At 48.9% G+C, this 16342-nt stretch overlaps 1 protein-coding gene across 3 annotated transcripts in view; it reads left to right on the top strand.

Annotated features, from left to right (window-relative positions):
- The first annotated feature begins 775 nt into the window (after window positions 1-775).
- Window positions 776-16342, top strand: part of dip2ba (disco-interacting protein 2 homolog Ba) — a 40322-nt gene continuing 24755 nt past the window's right edge. For all 3 annotated transcript variants that reach the window (XM_028992794.1, XM_028992792.1, XM_028992791.1), the window contains exon 1: window positions 776-1031. In XM_028992794.1, the coding sequence (XP_028848627.1) occupies window positions 893-1031 (139 nt within the window). In that variant the 5' untranslated portion in view covers window positions 776-892. The remainder of the gene's footprint in view (window positions 1032-16342) is intronic.

The following is a 16342-nucleotide window of genomic DNA, read 5'->3' as shown; positions in this document are numbered from 1 at the left end:
AGTGGCATAACGTGTAAGGAAGTGGACTTCTAATTGAAGCGGTAAGGGTTCAAATTCTTAACCGACAAGGTGAGGTCCCCTTGATCAAGGTATCGTCCCCACACACTGCTCACCAGGTGCCTTTCATGGCTGCCCACTGTTTACTAAGGGTGATGGGTTAAAATTAATTTGTCATTTTCTGACAAATATCTAGTAGCACACATGAAGGGTAGTGTCATATTGGTAAGGACACAGGCTAGATTAGTATTAGTCCCGCCCACTTACTTTAATTGCTTTGATTTACCCATCATGATGGGCTGAATATGCCCAAAAAAAATTGTGAAAAATTGAAAAAGGAAACTATTAATTGCTAAAGTTTTTGGTTCCAGGTATTAGTTTAGCACTCTTAGCCCTCCATTTCTTTATGACGTAATTCATGATGTGCTGATAAAATAAATTGTCTCATTTTGAAATACGACACATTTAATGAATTGCTAATGTTTTTAGTCCCAGGTATTATTTTGGCACTCTTAGTCCTCCATTTCTTTATGATGTAATTTATGATGTGCTGAATGTGCTCCAATTAAATAAACGGTGCAATATTGAAATAGGGCACATTTGATTAATCGCTAATGTTTTTAGTTCCAGGTATTATTTTGGCACTCTTGGCCCTCCATTTCGTCCTGATGCGCTGAATGTAATAGTTGGAATAGTTGATCGTGTTGTTGGCACTGCCGGCCCTCCGTAGCCCAGTGGGTGTCGCCGCCGCTCCGCCGCCAGGGGGCGCCGCGCCGCGCTCTCATTGCGTCGCGCAGGCCGCGGCGGTCACGTGACGGCCCGTCGCCGTCGCCCGAGTTGTTCTCGCTTCCCTCTCGTGATGGCGGAGGCGGCCGCGGACGCGGGCCGCGTTTAGATGCCCGTGTCGGGCGCTGAGGGCGCGGCGCCGTCTCTCCACCCTCGCGTTCGGTGCGGCTTCACGATGGCGGACCTGGCGGCGCTGCCGAAGGAGGTGCGGGAGCAGCTGGCGGAGTTGGAGCTGGAGCTCTCGGAAGGTGAGGATGCGGTGGACACGGTGTCTCTTTAATGAGTTTTTCGGGAGGGTTTTGTGTATAGACGGTTTTTGGGGTAAATGGCCGCCGCGCCGGCGGCTCTTCATGGCGCGGGAAGGCGAGGCCGGGCTCGTAGTTCCCGTCACACGCCGCAGAGCCACCAGACAGAGTCCCCGACGCCGACGTTCGACGATGACTATGTCCCCGCGGGGTCTCCTGGCCCCCGACGGGCCCCTCCGAACTCGGGGTCCGGTCACGGGGCGCAGCCCGTCTTCGCTCCGCTCCGGTAGCGCGTCACCGGCCCCCGGTTCCAGAGGAGGGACACACGTCGCCCGGGACGTGTGACAGAAACAGAGAGTCGCCGAGAAATGTCTTCAACGTGACACGTCCCCCGTCGCGTGTGACGACAGTGATGTGGCACTTTAATTGGGTGGTAGTAGCCTAGCGGGTAACACACCAGAAGACCCAGGTTCAAACCCCCCTTACTACCGTCGTGTCCCTGAACAGGACACTTAACCCTGAGTGTCTCCAGGGGAGGGACTGTCCCTGTAACTATTGATTGTAAGTCGCTCTGGACAAGGGCGTCCGATAAATGTCGTAAATGTAAAATGTACGTGGCCGTTCGGGGGACAAGTGTCTACCTGCGACGGGCTTTTGTCTCTGTGTCTCTTTAAGGGGCGTCCTTAGTCTCATATTAGTCCCTAATCCAGGTTGCGGTGACGGCTCGACGCTCGGCTCAGCCCTTCTTACCGGCCGCGGTGACGTAGGGGACCCTGGACAGGGTAACAAGCCGGTCCCGGCCTCGGTCACCGTCGTATTGACAAGTAGGCCGAGAGTCGACCCAGTTCTACACGCCGGAACTTTTATTCGAACCGCCGACCTCGCCACCGCGGATATTTTTCTGTGCGTGTCTGCGGCCACGCCGGCTGGAGCAGCTGCCCGGCTGACCCCTGACCTGCCACCTGGGCCGAGGCGGCCCAGCTGATGTGACTGTCCCCCGGGACTTTAAACGGACGAGCCGGGAAAACGCCTTCCGTCAGTCCGGCACCGCGGCCCCCACCGGCGAACGGCGCCGCACAATGAGGCCCATTGAGGCGATCCGGGCCCTGGCGGCGGCGGCATTTAGGCCATTCAGCCGAGCGCTTTGTGCGCCGGAACGAGCTGGTCCGCGCAGGGGAGGTAAAAAAATGGAGCCTCATCAATGATGAATGTCCGAGCGGATACCGGAGAACCCCGCCACGCCACGCCACGCCACGCCACACCACCCGCCTTTAAACCGCCGTTACTGTCCGAATGTCAGAAAGCTCCGTTAAAGGTGCAAAGTGGGGGACTTCCGGCGGATTCTGTCATTTCCAGGGGGGCGGGAATCTGTCGGCCTCATTCACCGAAACACGGAAAAAGCACGACGCACGAATCTGCCAGACAGGAAATTATTATTTTTTTTATTGTACTTTTGGAAAGTTTTCTTGGCCGCCAACAGCATGGACACGTAAAACTAGACAAAACTAGTTTCTGTGGCGTAGTGGTCGTCACGTTCGCCGAACATGCGAAAGTTCCGAGGTGCCACCGTCCCCACACGCTGCTCCCCGGGCGCCTGTCATGGCCGCCCACTGCTCACTCAGGGTGATGGTTAAATGCAGAGGACACATTTCACCGCGTCACCGCGTGCTGTGCTGCTGTGTCACTTCACTTTATCACTTTATCTTTATCAATAGCAAAAAAAAAAACTAATAATAATATTAATAAAAATTAAATAAGCCTGTATTCACTAAACACGAGTTTCCAAACAGTGAGTAATGTTTCTGGAAGCGTTGATAATGTTAATAACCTGGCAACCTCGGTGTTATATAAAGGGACGATCACCCGTGATAAAGCCCGATAAGGCTTCCGGTGTGTTCCGAGGCCGTGATGGCCGTGGGAGACGGGCAGGAGATGACCGACGGCGGCTCCCTATCAGGGGCGCAGAGTGTCCGGCTGGAGGTGACAAGCGGGACGCGTCCCCTCGCGGTCGAGACCGAGCGTCCATCCCCCCCGTCAGCCGGCCTTGTGCGGGCTTGTCGCTGCCAGATTTGCGGCTCTGGACAGACTTTGTCACCGCGAGCGACCGCGGCCTTCTGTTCGTCACCAGCGGGCTGGTCTCGTCCCTGTCCAGGAAAAAGCCGCTGCGGAGACCCGGCGGGGGCACAGCGGTCCCCGGAAACCGAGGACCGCTCCGCGCGGACGTCCCCGGGCCCAGATGGGAGAGGCGGGCCGTGCGTTATATAACGGCCGGAGTGGCGATTCAGACCCCGGGCCCCACGGGTCTGAATTATTAAAGCGCCTTCGAGTGACGTCCCATCTGAGCCGTGTGTGTGTGTGTGTGTGTGTGTGTGTGTGTGTGTGTGTGTGTGTGTGTGTGTACACGAGCAGGCGGGATGCGGATACGTTGCCGTGAGCCGCGCGTGTGTTACAACGTACATCATGGTCGCCGCGTATCAATTGATCTGATTAATCATAATAATTAACTAGATGGGCTAACGGGCACGATTTTGTGTTTTAAATATGCAGATTTGAGACATCTAACTTGATCTAATTAGTTTCGGCGTTGTTCCGTTTAAAAAGAGGGAATGTACCATAACCCTGAACAAGCTGACCCGGTTCGTCAGTTCGCCGCCCGGTCAGTCGGTGTAATCGATAGTTTGGGCTCATTTGGGAAGTGGGCTGACCTGTTTTTTTTTTTTTTGCCCCGCCCCCTCCTCCGGCGAGGGAGCGGAGCCGCGGCCCACGTCCCGAATCCGGCGTGGCAATTCGGAGGGTTCTGGTTCTCCCACTGCCGCTCCGAGTGGGGCGGAAAAGCTCCCGTTTCTTCTCTTGGGGGGGAGACGCGGCGGCGCGCCCTGCCACGCCTCTCCAGAAACCGAGAGAACCAGTTTCCCCTCCACCCGCCCTGCGCCGTTCGCTTTGTCTCGGGATCTCGGCCGGGGCCCCCCGGGTTCCGTAACCCCGGCAACTGGGGGGGCCCGCGACGTCACCGCTCCGTGATACGGGGCTCACCTGGCCTTCGCCGACATCGCTCGTCCCCGACTCTGGTAAAGAAACGCCCAGGGCAGAGGGGGCGGAGACAAAACGAACTTCTGTCTTGTTTGTTTTGTACGTGGGTTGTACGTGGGTTTAATCTGTCGGGTGTGTGTGTGTGTGTGTGTGTTTTCCCAGTTTATGTCTCAGATCAGGCCATTCCAACCCCAAAACCATCCTACATCTCCACCTCCGACCCACGCTAAAACGGTTTTTCCCCGTTTAACCGTCTGGTGTGCTCTCACATTAAGCATAAATCTCAGTAGAGTACGATTTCATAATAAAAAACAGATAAAATACACATTCCGAAATAAAATACACATTTTTTTTTTGTACTTTAATGTTTTAGTTGTTTCTATGGAGACACGCGTCTCTTAAATATCTCTCCATACACAGATTCTATGGTCTGGTTGTCTCGCGTTATATTTTTATTTGGCTGAGCATATAAAGAAGTGGTCCGACTTGACTGTAGTGCGTCTCTTCTCCCTCGTCTCGGACGCACATGCCCTACGAACGGTGGCGATGGCGCCTCAGCTTCGGTTCTGGGTTCTGCGCTACAGAACGCGGCTCCCGGAACGTTGGGTTGAGTCGCCCGCGAGTTCTCTTACGCCTTTTTCGAGTAAGAGGGAGGTTGTTCCCATGTTGGTCAACTGATCTGCTGATGGTGGGATAACCGAATATTCCCGATTCTTCACCTCTAGCTCTTTAATGCGCTCATCCATAATTGGATTTGACCAGATGTATTGACTGTGAAGAGCAGGGTGGGGATTGCTGTAGGGTTGACGCCACCATCCCGAAGCTGGCCTCGTTTCAGCAGCTCGTCTTAATGTCGGGCCTTGAGGGATTCGGTTGGATTTTCACCTCGGGGAAACCGTCCTCGCTTTGGAAGGGGTGGCCCAGATAGTGAACACCTCTCCACTCTTAGAAGCGTGTGTGTGCGTTTCCAACCAACTCAAACAAGTGCGTGCAAACAGAGGCTTACGAAATAGCGCTGTGGGCGTGGCCTCACATCGCACGTTCGCCCTTATCCACCGTGTACCGGTCTTCGATTCGCGCGCTTCCCCCTTCTGTGGACGGAAGTTGAGTCACTTCCTGTGGAGTCAGCGTCGCCGGGCGCGGCGGGTCGGTGTGAGAGCGAAGTGAGTGGGAGGTCAGGATGACATCACAGTGACTACCGACGGGGAAGGCAGTGGAGGCGTGGCCTCCAGGAGCAGAGCTGTCGAAACTTTCTTTAATGTCCTCATATAGCGTCACAAATCGTACATCTGGATCCATTTTTGCCTTTAACAATGAACTGTATTCCATAGTATATGTAAATAAATCAGCTTAATATACGAAGTTTTGGATAATTTCTGCAATTTACACCAGAATCACAGTACTGGAATATTCTAAGAATGTAGTAATATTTCATTTTAAAAATTATTTATTTATTTTTATTTAAGATAATTAATCAGAAATTCCCACCCACGATATGATCACAATATACTGCTTATGAGGATTATATATTGTCCATGTCAGTTGGACAAACATATCTGTCTAATTAGAGAAAAGTCCATCAAATCACTTTTAAAGAATAAAAAAAAAAAAACCCACGTCATAAGTGATCTGACGTTTCTACTGTGTTTTTCCTCGTTCTCAGACAGCCTCAGAACATTGATATTGCAGCAGCGGAGGAGTTTCCCGGACATTTCACATGTTTGGCCGTGGCGGGGGGGTTCGCCTCGCAGCGCCACTTTATTCCGCCCGTCTGTAGGCGTTTGGTATCGGCCGCTGGTGGCACGGTGTGTTGCTCACCACAACAACAACAAGCCCCACTGTGATATCAGGTGTCTGCAGAGCGCCCGGCAGACAATGGGCCCTCTGTGACTCGACTGGAGCGATCCGAGGTACGGTCCCGTCGCCGGTGAGACCGTTAGGCAAATCGGCGCGTCGTCACGACTTCCTCCGGGCGGCCGTCAGTTTCAGGTCGCGATCGGGTTTCTGTCTGCTGACCGCGTTCCCGAACGAAGTCAATTCTGTGGATCCCGTGACGTGATCTTACAACAGGCGGGTGTGTTCTGCGTCCGTGGTTTTACTTCGGTGTCAAAAAAAAAAACACAATCTGATTATATCATTTGTGGTGTCATCATCTGAACACCCTGCAGTCTGATGCGGTCCAAAAATATTCCTCTTTTGAAGGCCGAAGAGACGACGCCCGTCTCCCTGCAGAGGACCAAGATTTCCAACCCTTTAAACCATATAATTCTAAACAGGTCGCCCCGATTTATTTTGTTATTACCGTAAAACCTGCTGGGAGTATGCACCTTTGCCCCTTTTTTGTCCCAGCACTAGACTAATTTCTCCGCTTTACTGTACGCTAAACGTGTCGTAACGGGCGTCATAGCTTCACAGACCTGTGCTGACGACCTCCTCGTCGTTTTTTTAAATAAAAGCACAAAAACGCGGCAGAAAAAAATACAAAAGTCCGCATCATATCCCATCAAGTATCCCATCAGCAGCAGGCGTGGCCGCCGACCAAGGTTACCACCCATTTCTCCTGGATCTGAGGAGGGGCGTGTGTACTGGCAAGGATCTCGCGATGCGATACGTATCATGATACACGGGTCACGATGCGTTTATTTCACAATATTTCGTGATACTGTACATATTGCGATTATTCCACAATTCACGGAAAATGTGGGTGGATCACATTAGTTTAATAATTCAGCCAAGACGTCATAACTCACAACTGAATTTTGGACTAAATCTATATACGAAAATATCAGTCTTTGATGTCCCTGTATCGATACAATATCACCACGTGAAATATTGCGATATATATTGCCGTATTGATATTTTCTAACACCGCTAGTTCTGAGTCAGCGTCGTGTTTGTGTCCCAGCCCCCTAAACATCTGTTGTCTACACACTTTGGCACCTTCGCTGTCATCTGTAATCACTACTTTCCTGGATTTGATGACTGTTGTCCCGGGCCTTTGTGCGCTATTAGCATCTCCGTCCGTCTGTCTCTCAGGCCAGGAGACATTTCCCACAAGACCCCAGCACAGCAGGGGGTCAGCGGGGCAGCCCAAAAGCCCTGACTAAGGCACCCCAACTCAGCTGTCAGGATCTCAGAAGTCCCACCCGGCCATTCCGTTTACAGACCAGTTATGTAGCCTACAAATGGTACTGGCAACTTGGGTCGGTCTGTCCTGCAGTCCCACAGTGTTCAGTTACAGGCCCATCTGCTGTTAGTCGTCAGCGGTCGGTTTCTGGACGCTGCTGACCAGATGAGATGATTGTGTTGGTCCACTCTCAACTAGGATGCCTCAGAGAATTAGAGTTAGAACGGCGAAAACATTACTACCTTCCCCTCCTCCCGGCTCTGTCCTACTTTAGGCTCGTCATGACGGCGGCGTTTTACGGCGATGGGTGGGGCCATTAGACGTTTTGATGAGTGGGGAATATGGGAGGAGAAGGTGGAGGCAGGGAGAGGAATTTAATAAAGTCCCAGCATGCCCCGCTGCGAGGCTGTAGGGGACTGCTCCCTGATGCCCTCCCCTTTCCCATCACTCCGGCTCTCCCACGTTCTCAGCGGCAAAAACCCCTCGGGGGCTGAAATCTGCGATCCTTAAAAGCAAAAGATGTCCCCTGGCACACACACACACACACACACACACACACACATATATACATACTAGAGCCACAGTGGACAACAGTAGAGTCAACACGAGCTCACCATCCCTAAACGACCTTTCCTTGTAAAGCAGGTAGGTCCGTGCGCAGAAGGACGTGTTGGCGTTGCTGCACGAGTTGGAGAGCATGATGTAACGGCACGACTCCACAAGATCGTGGGAGTCCCACCCGCTTTCCCTCAGCGAGCCGGGATCCTGCGTTCATAACGCCAACCCTACAGCCCATACGCACTGAAACGCCCCACTGCGTGGAGATTTGGCGAAGGTTCGGGCAGCTTTGTTGGAATGATGAATGGCGTTTGGCACAGAGAGTGTTCTCCTTGGCGAAGGGGTCTGTTTTGGTAGAAGTTGAACGCAAACTTTTTTGGTTTCTTTTGTGGTGGATTTGGCTCCTCGGTTCTGCGACTCGGTTTTTAATCATGTTACTCATGAAGTGAGTCGCTTTTGTCCTGCTGATGGAAGCCGGGTCAGGTTGCCATTCGTTAAAGGATTAGGGACTTAATTAATGCACAGCCTGCATTCCTGAGGGTCCAGCGCCAGTATGGAGATGTGCTTTGGTTTTGGTGAACCAGAGCGCATCTCTATGTGGAGTAGATGATGCCATCAAACAATTTAGGGGACTGTGTGATTGGATTGATTGGGGCCCTAACAGTGTCTCTTCCACAGCTTAAACTCTCCATAAAGTCATAGGCTGAAATGACTTTCAGTAAAAATCTTCTACCATGCTTGCTTTTGACTGGCAAATGCATTTATGTGGAGAGTTTCCAATTTCGGTATCGGAGAAACGTAATAGAAATATTGTCCCAGAAAATATCCCTGCTGGTCTGTAAGGTAGGTGGATCCATTGAAGGAGTGCAGGCTCTGTAAAATGTCTAAATGGGATTTTCTGAAGCTATTCAGTGAATTACGCAGTGTTTCTCTGGTCTTCTCTGGATTGCCTCTCAGATCTCTGGTGTCTTTATTCTGCTCTGTGGGTGTCGGAGTAATCTGGCCTGGCATTCAGCAGCATAAGCGCGTCAGCGATTTAACGGTGGAGTCGATCGTAATTGGGATTACCCAATGTCCCCTCATGTTCAGAGCATGCGTCCGACATGCGATCTGGCCGCGGGTCCATGTAGTCCGAGGGATTGGGTGTAGAGAACGTCCACTACTGGTGATTTTTCAGAAGTGTTTTGCCCTGCCACTTTGGCCTGTCAAGGTTTTGTGAGTAGTTTTGTAAGTAGCAGTGTGAGGATCCTAGTGGTTTGCCCTCGTTTATACGCCTAGGGTATTACCCATGAGCCTGTGTGGGGCACACCTGGCACGAGGCCGGATTAACCTGCCTCTTTTTACTACAGGGGGGATTAGTGTCCTGGCCGCAACTGGAACTGGTAGAAAGCATCTGGCTCTGAGGACCCAGGACTTAAATAGCCGTCCAAAGTCTGCCGGGAGAGGAGGTGACTATTCTGCAGCAGTCACCACAAGAATTTACGCAGGCGTAGGGGTCTTATGAATAAAGGGACCCTCTAAATCGCCTTGCATGGAGTAGAGGCCGCACCGACTAACCGAATTTACAGCTGTTAAATCTGTTAAGAACCACCGGGTGAGGCCTTTTTATCTCATAATCACTCTTACATTAAGAGCCAACCACGGTTCGAGCCCGCCTAAAGTATAATCCTGTAAATCAGGGCTAGGCAGATATGCTCGTGGAGTGCTGATGTCATGCAGGAATTTGTGTCAACTATGATAAGCTCCACCCCTCCTCAATAGTTAGCCAATGGCCTACATCTTGGCACTAATTAGCAAATTAGACATTTGTCAAGCATGGCTGGAGAAGAAACCAACACCACTGCACTGTGATTGCCCTTTTAGCTAATTGCGGTTTTGTAATTAACTTTGCATGCCACAGAAAAGCTGTGTGGCTGTGTAGGGCCCTATGAATTCCATTCTGTTTTTTTTCTAATAACCATATTATTAAAATCACGTTTTGAATGGTTTGTTTGGATGACCAAGAATTTGCGGCGATGACTTGGCGTTTGAATTTGAAGCTCTTGCAAACTGACTTGTCCAGATTTATTTGTTTTCCTTATTCATCTATCAATACCATATCGATACTTATGGCTTTACTTATGCTTGTTTATGGTTAGGGTTTTATATTTTTTTCCTCATAAATATTCGTACCAGTGTTAATTGACGTCGAAATTGATACAAAAATCGATATAATTGATTCAAACGGGCAGCGGTGGCCTAGCGGTTAAGGAAGCGGCCCCTTAATCACAAGGTTGTCTGTTTGAATCCCGATCTGCCAAGGTGCCACTGAGCAAAACAACGCACTGCTCCCCGGGCACCTGTCATGGCTGCCCACTGCTCACCAAGGGTGTCACAGGGTGCTGTGCTGCAGTGTTTCACAATGACAATCAATTCACTTTCACTATTGATTGGTATCTGAGAATCAATTTTTTTGACAACATCAGAGGCTTCATCTGTCCACATGTTTGGAGCCTGGACCGCCAAGAAGAACTTCTCAGGCCGCTCCGTCTGCCATTCTTTGTGTAAACAGCGCTCTATTATGAACAGTTTCCCGTTCTGAGTTGCTGTAATGGAGCAGTCTGTTCCCAGTGGCTAAAAATATAGCCTGGTGGTTGACGCCACTTCCTCTTCTGCAAACCCCTGTGTTTATAATGGTGCATGTGAGTTCTCTGTTTATTACAACTCACTCTAATGTAATGAGGTTTACATCAAGCTAGTATAGATTGAATTTATTTTTTTTTTCCACGATCCCTCCAGACTCTTAAACACTCCTGTTGACATGGATCTTTGTAAAAAGCAAAAAAAAATTGAATCTATGCTATTTTGATGTAGTGCTCACATTCGAATGAGTTGTAATAAACCGAGAACTTTTGATGAAATACCGTTCCTACCCAGGAATGCTGTTACGTTTGACAGATCAGGAGATCGGGGATACATTGCAGTAATTCATTATATTGACTAGACAACTGGATCCCGTCCTCACCTCATTCACCCTTTATAATCCGGGATTACAGATTTTGGTGTAATGGCGGCGTGGTTCTATTCAGGAGCTAATAGGTGACTCTTCGACTTCATTAAGGTGCCAAATCATATTTCAATTATAGGGGTGTAAAGTGGAAGAAATGCAGTGGAAATACAGACTATGGAAAACAATGTGATATTTCTTACAACATGAAGTACGTGAACATGAAGTAATGGTCTTGAGTACCGTTACTTCATGCCATAACAATGAACACATAACCAAGGCTCCAAAGATAAACATGCCACCTCCCGAAAACCCCTGATTTAGGCAAAAGGAGCACATGTAGTGACAAGTGTGTGCAATGTGTGCTGTGCTGCTGTGTATCACATGTGACAATCACTTCACTTTAATTTTAAAAGTGGCACGTAGTGACAACTGGGCTGGTAGTAGCCTAGTGGGTAACATGCTTGCCTATGAACCAGAAGACCCAGGTTCAAACCCCACTTACTACCATCGGGTCCCTGAGCAAGACACTTAACCCTGAGTGTCTCCAGGGGGGGACTGTCCCTGTAACTACTGATTGTAAGTCGCTCTGGATAAGGGCGTCTGGTAAATGCTGTAAATGCAAAGGTGGCAGTAACAAATACGGTGGAATAATAGCGAGGCCATGGTGGTAGCCTCCGAAGTGGCATCATGTATGTTCCAGGCTTTCGCAGTACAGAAGTACATTGCCACCTTGGCCAATGCAGTGACCGCATTCCATTAAGGCACCACCTAAAGGAGACAGGAGACACCCCAACAGATCGACATATGCAACTCTGGGGGCCTAGCGGTTAAGGAAGCGGCCCTGTAATCAGAAGGTTCGAATCCCGATCCGCCGAGGTGCCACTGAGCAAAGCACCGTCCCCACACACTGCTCCCCGGGCGCCTGTCATGGCTGCCCACTGCTCACTCAGGGTGATGGGTTAAATGCAGAGGACTAATTTCACTGTGTGCACCGTGTGCTGTGCTGCTGTGTATCACAAGTGACAATCACTTAACTTCACTCTCACCAAAACACAGTGATGCAACGGTGCTGCTTCTAGTTAACAGAGATTTTTTTAAACAGGTTCTGGTGTGAAAATTTCTCACCCCCATATTATAATGGACTGACCTCCAACCTGACTTATAGCCCCAAAACGTGTCATGCAGGACAGTGGGGGGTTACATGTTCGTGGCGGTGCGGAAACTGCTGCAGAATCTCATAAATAAAACCATCTGCACGCTGTACACTTTAAAGGAAAAGGGAAGGCGGGTGAACGACGACATATTCCGGATGTTTGATGCACTGTGGAGGTTAACTAGACCCAACCAAGGAGTTTAACAGCGCCTCTTACAGGTAGACATACTAACTGGTCCGCGTGTGTAGGCAGCATTTGGCTGTTTGTGCCGTTGTCCGCCGTTTCTCTAGATGTTCGCTTGTTTGTGTGTGTTGAGGATGTGGGTGAGTTTTGTTGTCTTGCATATTTATGTCCATGTGTAGGAAGCATCTGTGCATGTCAATTGCAGCCTAATAAAGGGTGAAACCTACTGCTAGTAGCCTGAAGGCTCCTCTATTAAATTGGTTCCCCATCTCCAGCGGCCGGGTTCTAGGCTGGTCACGATACTGAAATTTCAAACTCGATACCAATACTGAGGATAGTACTCTATACTGTTTTCGATACTACGGGTGGGACAAACTCAAGAATACTCTTTAATCAAGTTAGAATGGCATATTTGTACAACATAAAGAAAAGAATACATTAATAAGTGGCTAAATAAATAATGAATGCATAATATATATATATGTGTGTGTGTGTGTGTGTGTGTGTGTGTGTGTGTGTGTGTGTGTTGTACTATTTCATCATTTTAAATCGCAAAGAGAAGTGAAGAAGAGATGAGATGAAGTGAAGCCATTCTTATAGTTAACTTAATTAAAGTGAAAATATTTAAGTGAAGTGATTGTCACTTGTGATACACTACAGCACACGGTGCACACAGTGAAATGTGTCCTCTGCATTTAACCCATCAACCTTGGTGAGCAGTAGGCAGCCATGACAGGGTCCCGGGGAGCAGTGTGTGGGGACGGTGCTTTGCTCAGTGGCACCTCAGTGGCACTTTGGCGGATTGGCAACCTTGTGATTACATGGCCACTTCCTTAACCGCTAGGCCACCACTGCCCCACTTTTTGTCCCTGGGTGGGCTTGAACCACCAGCCTTTTGGTTAACAGCCGAACCCGCTAACCGATTGCGCCACAGAGACCGTAAAACAGTATTGCTTGACAGAGGCAATTAAAATATTCATATTACGTATTAACCAACTTTACTCCCTTCTGGAAACTTGGAAACTTGTATAATTCGGAGTGATTCAAATGCTTTGACAACACTACCGGTTTCTGATTGGTACTCAGTATTGGTCAAAATAGGCATCAGGCCTGAATTCAGTATAAACCCATCGATTCAGTCCCTAACTTTTTTTTAGTGTGTCTGTATTTAAACGTTGCGGTCAACATGCTGTTTTGCACGCCAATTCTGGGAAATTATTGATGTGCTTCCTGTGCTGGACTTGGTCTTTTCTCTTTACAAGACTTTTATCCAAACTCTTCCTCTTTCCAGAACATTTTGGTAGTGAGAATGAAGCGCAGTCCTTTTTAAGACATGTAGGCACGTAACCCACCTGGACCCATCAGTTTGTCCTTTTAAAGTGGATTTGAATGTGTCCGTACAAAAGAATTCCATCTGTTCAGACTGTAGTACCCTGAAACAGCCCAGATCATTACACCGTCTCAACAGTTAGCGATCCTGCGACATTTATCAGTGTCAAAACGCGGCGTCCCGCTCTCAAGGGAAAACGTGGGAGCAGAGAGGAAGAAACGGCGCTTATATAATTAGCCACTGTTGGTGACTGGGAGTTTAGTCACTCTTGTTTTCGCTCGATCGGGTTCCGGGGTGATTCAGAGCAGTGATGGAATATGCCTGTGTATACTGCACCGTGACCGTGGCTGCGCTCGGATTTTAACCTGTGATGAAATGCATGGTCTCTGCGTTACAAGAACTGTTTGGGAGCCAGGAATGCCCATTCTGTGTAAAGGTGGAAGCCCTCGAGGTTTCTCCATGCCGGTTGCTGAGTGTTTTGTTACAGGAGACACGTGTTGATAAGAAGTGTGGTGGTATGGTCCTCAGGGACCATAGGGTGGTAGTAACCTAGTGGGTGACACACTCGCCTATGAACCAGAAGACCCAGGTTTAAACCCCACTTACTACCATCGTGTCCCTGAGCAAGGCACTTAACCCTGAGTGTCTCCAGGGGGGGGACTGTCCCTGTAACTACTGATTGTAAGTCTCTCTGGATAAGGACATCTGATAAATGCCATAAATGTAAATGTAAACCTAACGTCTGATCCTGAAAAAAACGTTCGATTGCTTAACGCTCGTTTGTTATTTTGGCAGAAATTGACTGCAAGAAAACATTGCATGCAGCGTTTATCTTGACACCATCCGAATGCGCAGCCGACCGAGCCCTGGTGTTGAACGCCCATGCGACGCTTTGATTTGCTCCGAGGGGCAGAAAAACAGTCGCCGTTTGAAAACGTGACGAGAAGTAATCTAGAAATGCTGATGGGATGTGGTGGTTTGGGGTGTTGAAATTAACCGTATGATCGATGTATCGCAATGCAGACGTGGACGATTCTGCATCGATGCAGTGCAATCTCATTAAAAAGTTGTGCTCCGGGTAGGACTTTCATGCTTCGTGGCGCGTCACACGGTGGGGTTGAAATTTGTGGAACTTCGACCGCTACGTGCCGTGACGTATTTTCGCGCAACCAGTGGAATCGAAGCGGGCAAGTGTTCTTTCTGCCACGTCGAGACACGGCCGAAGCTCGAACGGAGGAAGGGCTGATCCTAACAGTATCTGGGTGTCCAGAGATCTCCAGCACGACATTATCTTCCCGGGAATGTTCAGTGCGCCCTCACCTGACGCCACGGACATCTGGACCAGGCGGTTTTCAACCAGCAGGTTCGGGTCGGCGTGCACTGGAGGAAACTCTGGTGAAGCGTGCAGAGAAAGGAGGCGACAACGTAGAAAGTTTATGGCGTGGGTCACGATGCATCGATATTGCGCCAGTCGTTAATCGAATCTCGAATGTTAATCGTAGTCAAAATGGGAGACAAATGAAGGTTCACACCTCTAATGATGACATCACTCAAGTGAATCAACACCTGAACAAAGCATCTAAATTTGATCAAAATTCTTGATCAAATTATTGTTCATACAGGAGGACTAAACCTGTAAATACTGAATTAACAGATATGGAGGTGAATAAGTCATAAATGAAACTAATATTATTAATAAATTGTTTGAGGCTTCAGCGAATAGGTGACTTGTGGTTTGTTTTTTTTTGTTTTTTTTTTAAAGGTATTTTGATGTTTCATTATAATATGAGACAGATAAGAGATAAGGTCCTTTCTTGATTTTTTCGAAACCGTTTTTATCCAGACTGTCATGTGTCCTGATCAGCTGACACGCAAAGGCCTGCTGTCTTCAGAGGTGTGTGTGTGTGTGTGTGTGTGTGCGTGTGTGTGTCAGTGCGTATCTCTGTTGGATGTTTTTTTGGCTCCGGGGTTTTTCCAGAGTTCTGGTGGGACAGGAAGCCCCAAAGCAAATCATTTCCTCGGCTCACGCTACTAACTGAGATAAACCAACACGCACACGCATTTAGTTTTTTTTTTTTTTTTTTACACAACTCACAAGGAGACTACTGGCAAACACCGAATATAATACAAATCATTTCTCCAAAACACACACACCCTGTAGCTACATGATGTGCACCGGGTCAAATGTATGTTGCTATATTGACTCGCACGTTGTAATATATTATAATATGTTATAATGCCACCACCAGCGGGTTCTTTCCTCAGCACTATTTCGGGGATACGGTGAGTCTGATGCCTCTTTCTGTAGTTGACGGCGAGACAAAAGAAACTGAGGAGAAGCCAAGTACCTGGTGTCTATTTATCAATAATTGTAGGGTTTATACTCTGTGGTCATGATATAGTCATGTACTACATCGCACGTGCTCATAGGCTGTAATGCATTACGTATATTCGGTTGGCTTCGTTTGCAGTGTCTCCCCAAAATGGCGGTTGTGGACTGTGGGACGTTCAGCACATTCCTGCCCAGTCAGACAGATAGGGAGGTTTAATCCTCCGGGCATTTATTCAGACATGCGCACACACACACACACTCTTGTGCCAAGATTTCCAAATTGGAGACGCCCATCCTGCAGCATCGAGTGTGAAGCGTGAAGCGAACGTAAAATGAAGGTTAATCAGGAAAAAATGTCTGGATTTTGGGCATAAATTTAACTCACAAGCTTGATTGTAAAAGGTGAAAAAACGAGTTGTCGGTTGTTATGATCGCCCCCTGCTGGTCTCCAACAGTAATTGGTGCGGTGGTGGACGTCCAATTGAACGTTTTAGCACGTCGTTGCATGTATAACACTTCATGTCCGTCTCTCGGTGCCAGTGTGGCGCCCCGGCCGTGTTTTGTTGTGCCAGTCTGGCCCGTTGTCTCAGCACAGACTCTCTTCTGTCTGC

This window comes from Denticeps clupeoides, chromosome 10 (genome assembly GCF_900700375.1).
Source record: "Denticeps clupeoides chromosome 10, fDenClu1.1, whole genome shotgun sequence".
In the NCBI taxonomy this organism is placed as follows: Eukaryota; Metazoa; Chordata; class Actinopteri; order Clupeiformes; family Denticipitidae; genus Denticeps; species Denticeps clupeoides.
Note: the sequence above shows the minus strand (reverse complement) of the source record. Positions and strands in the feature narration are given on the sequence as shown.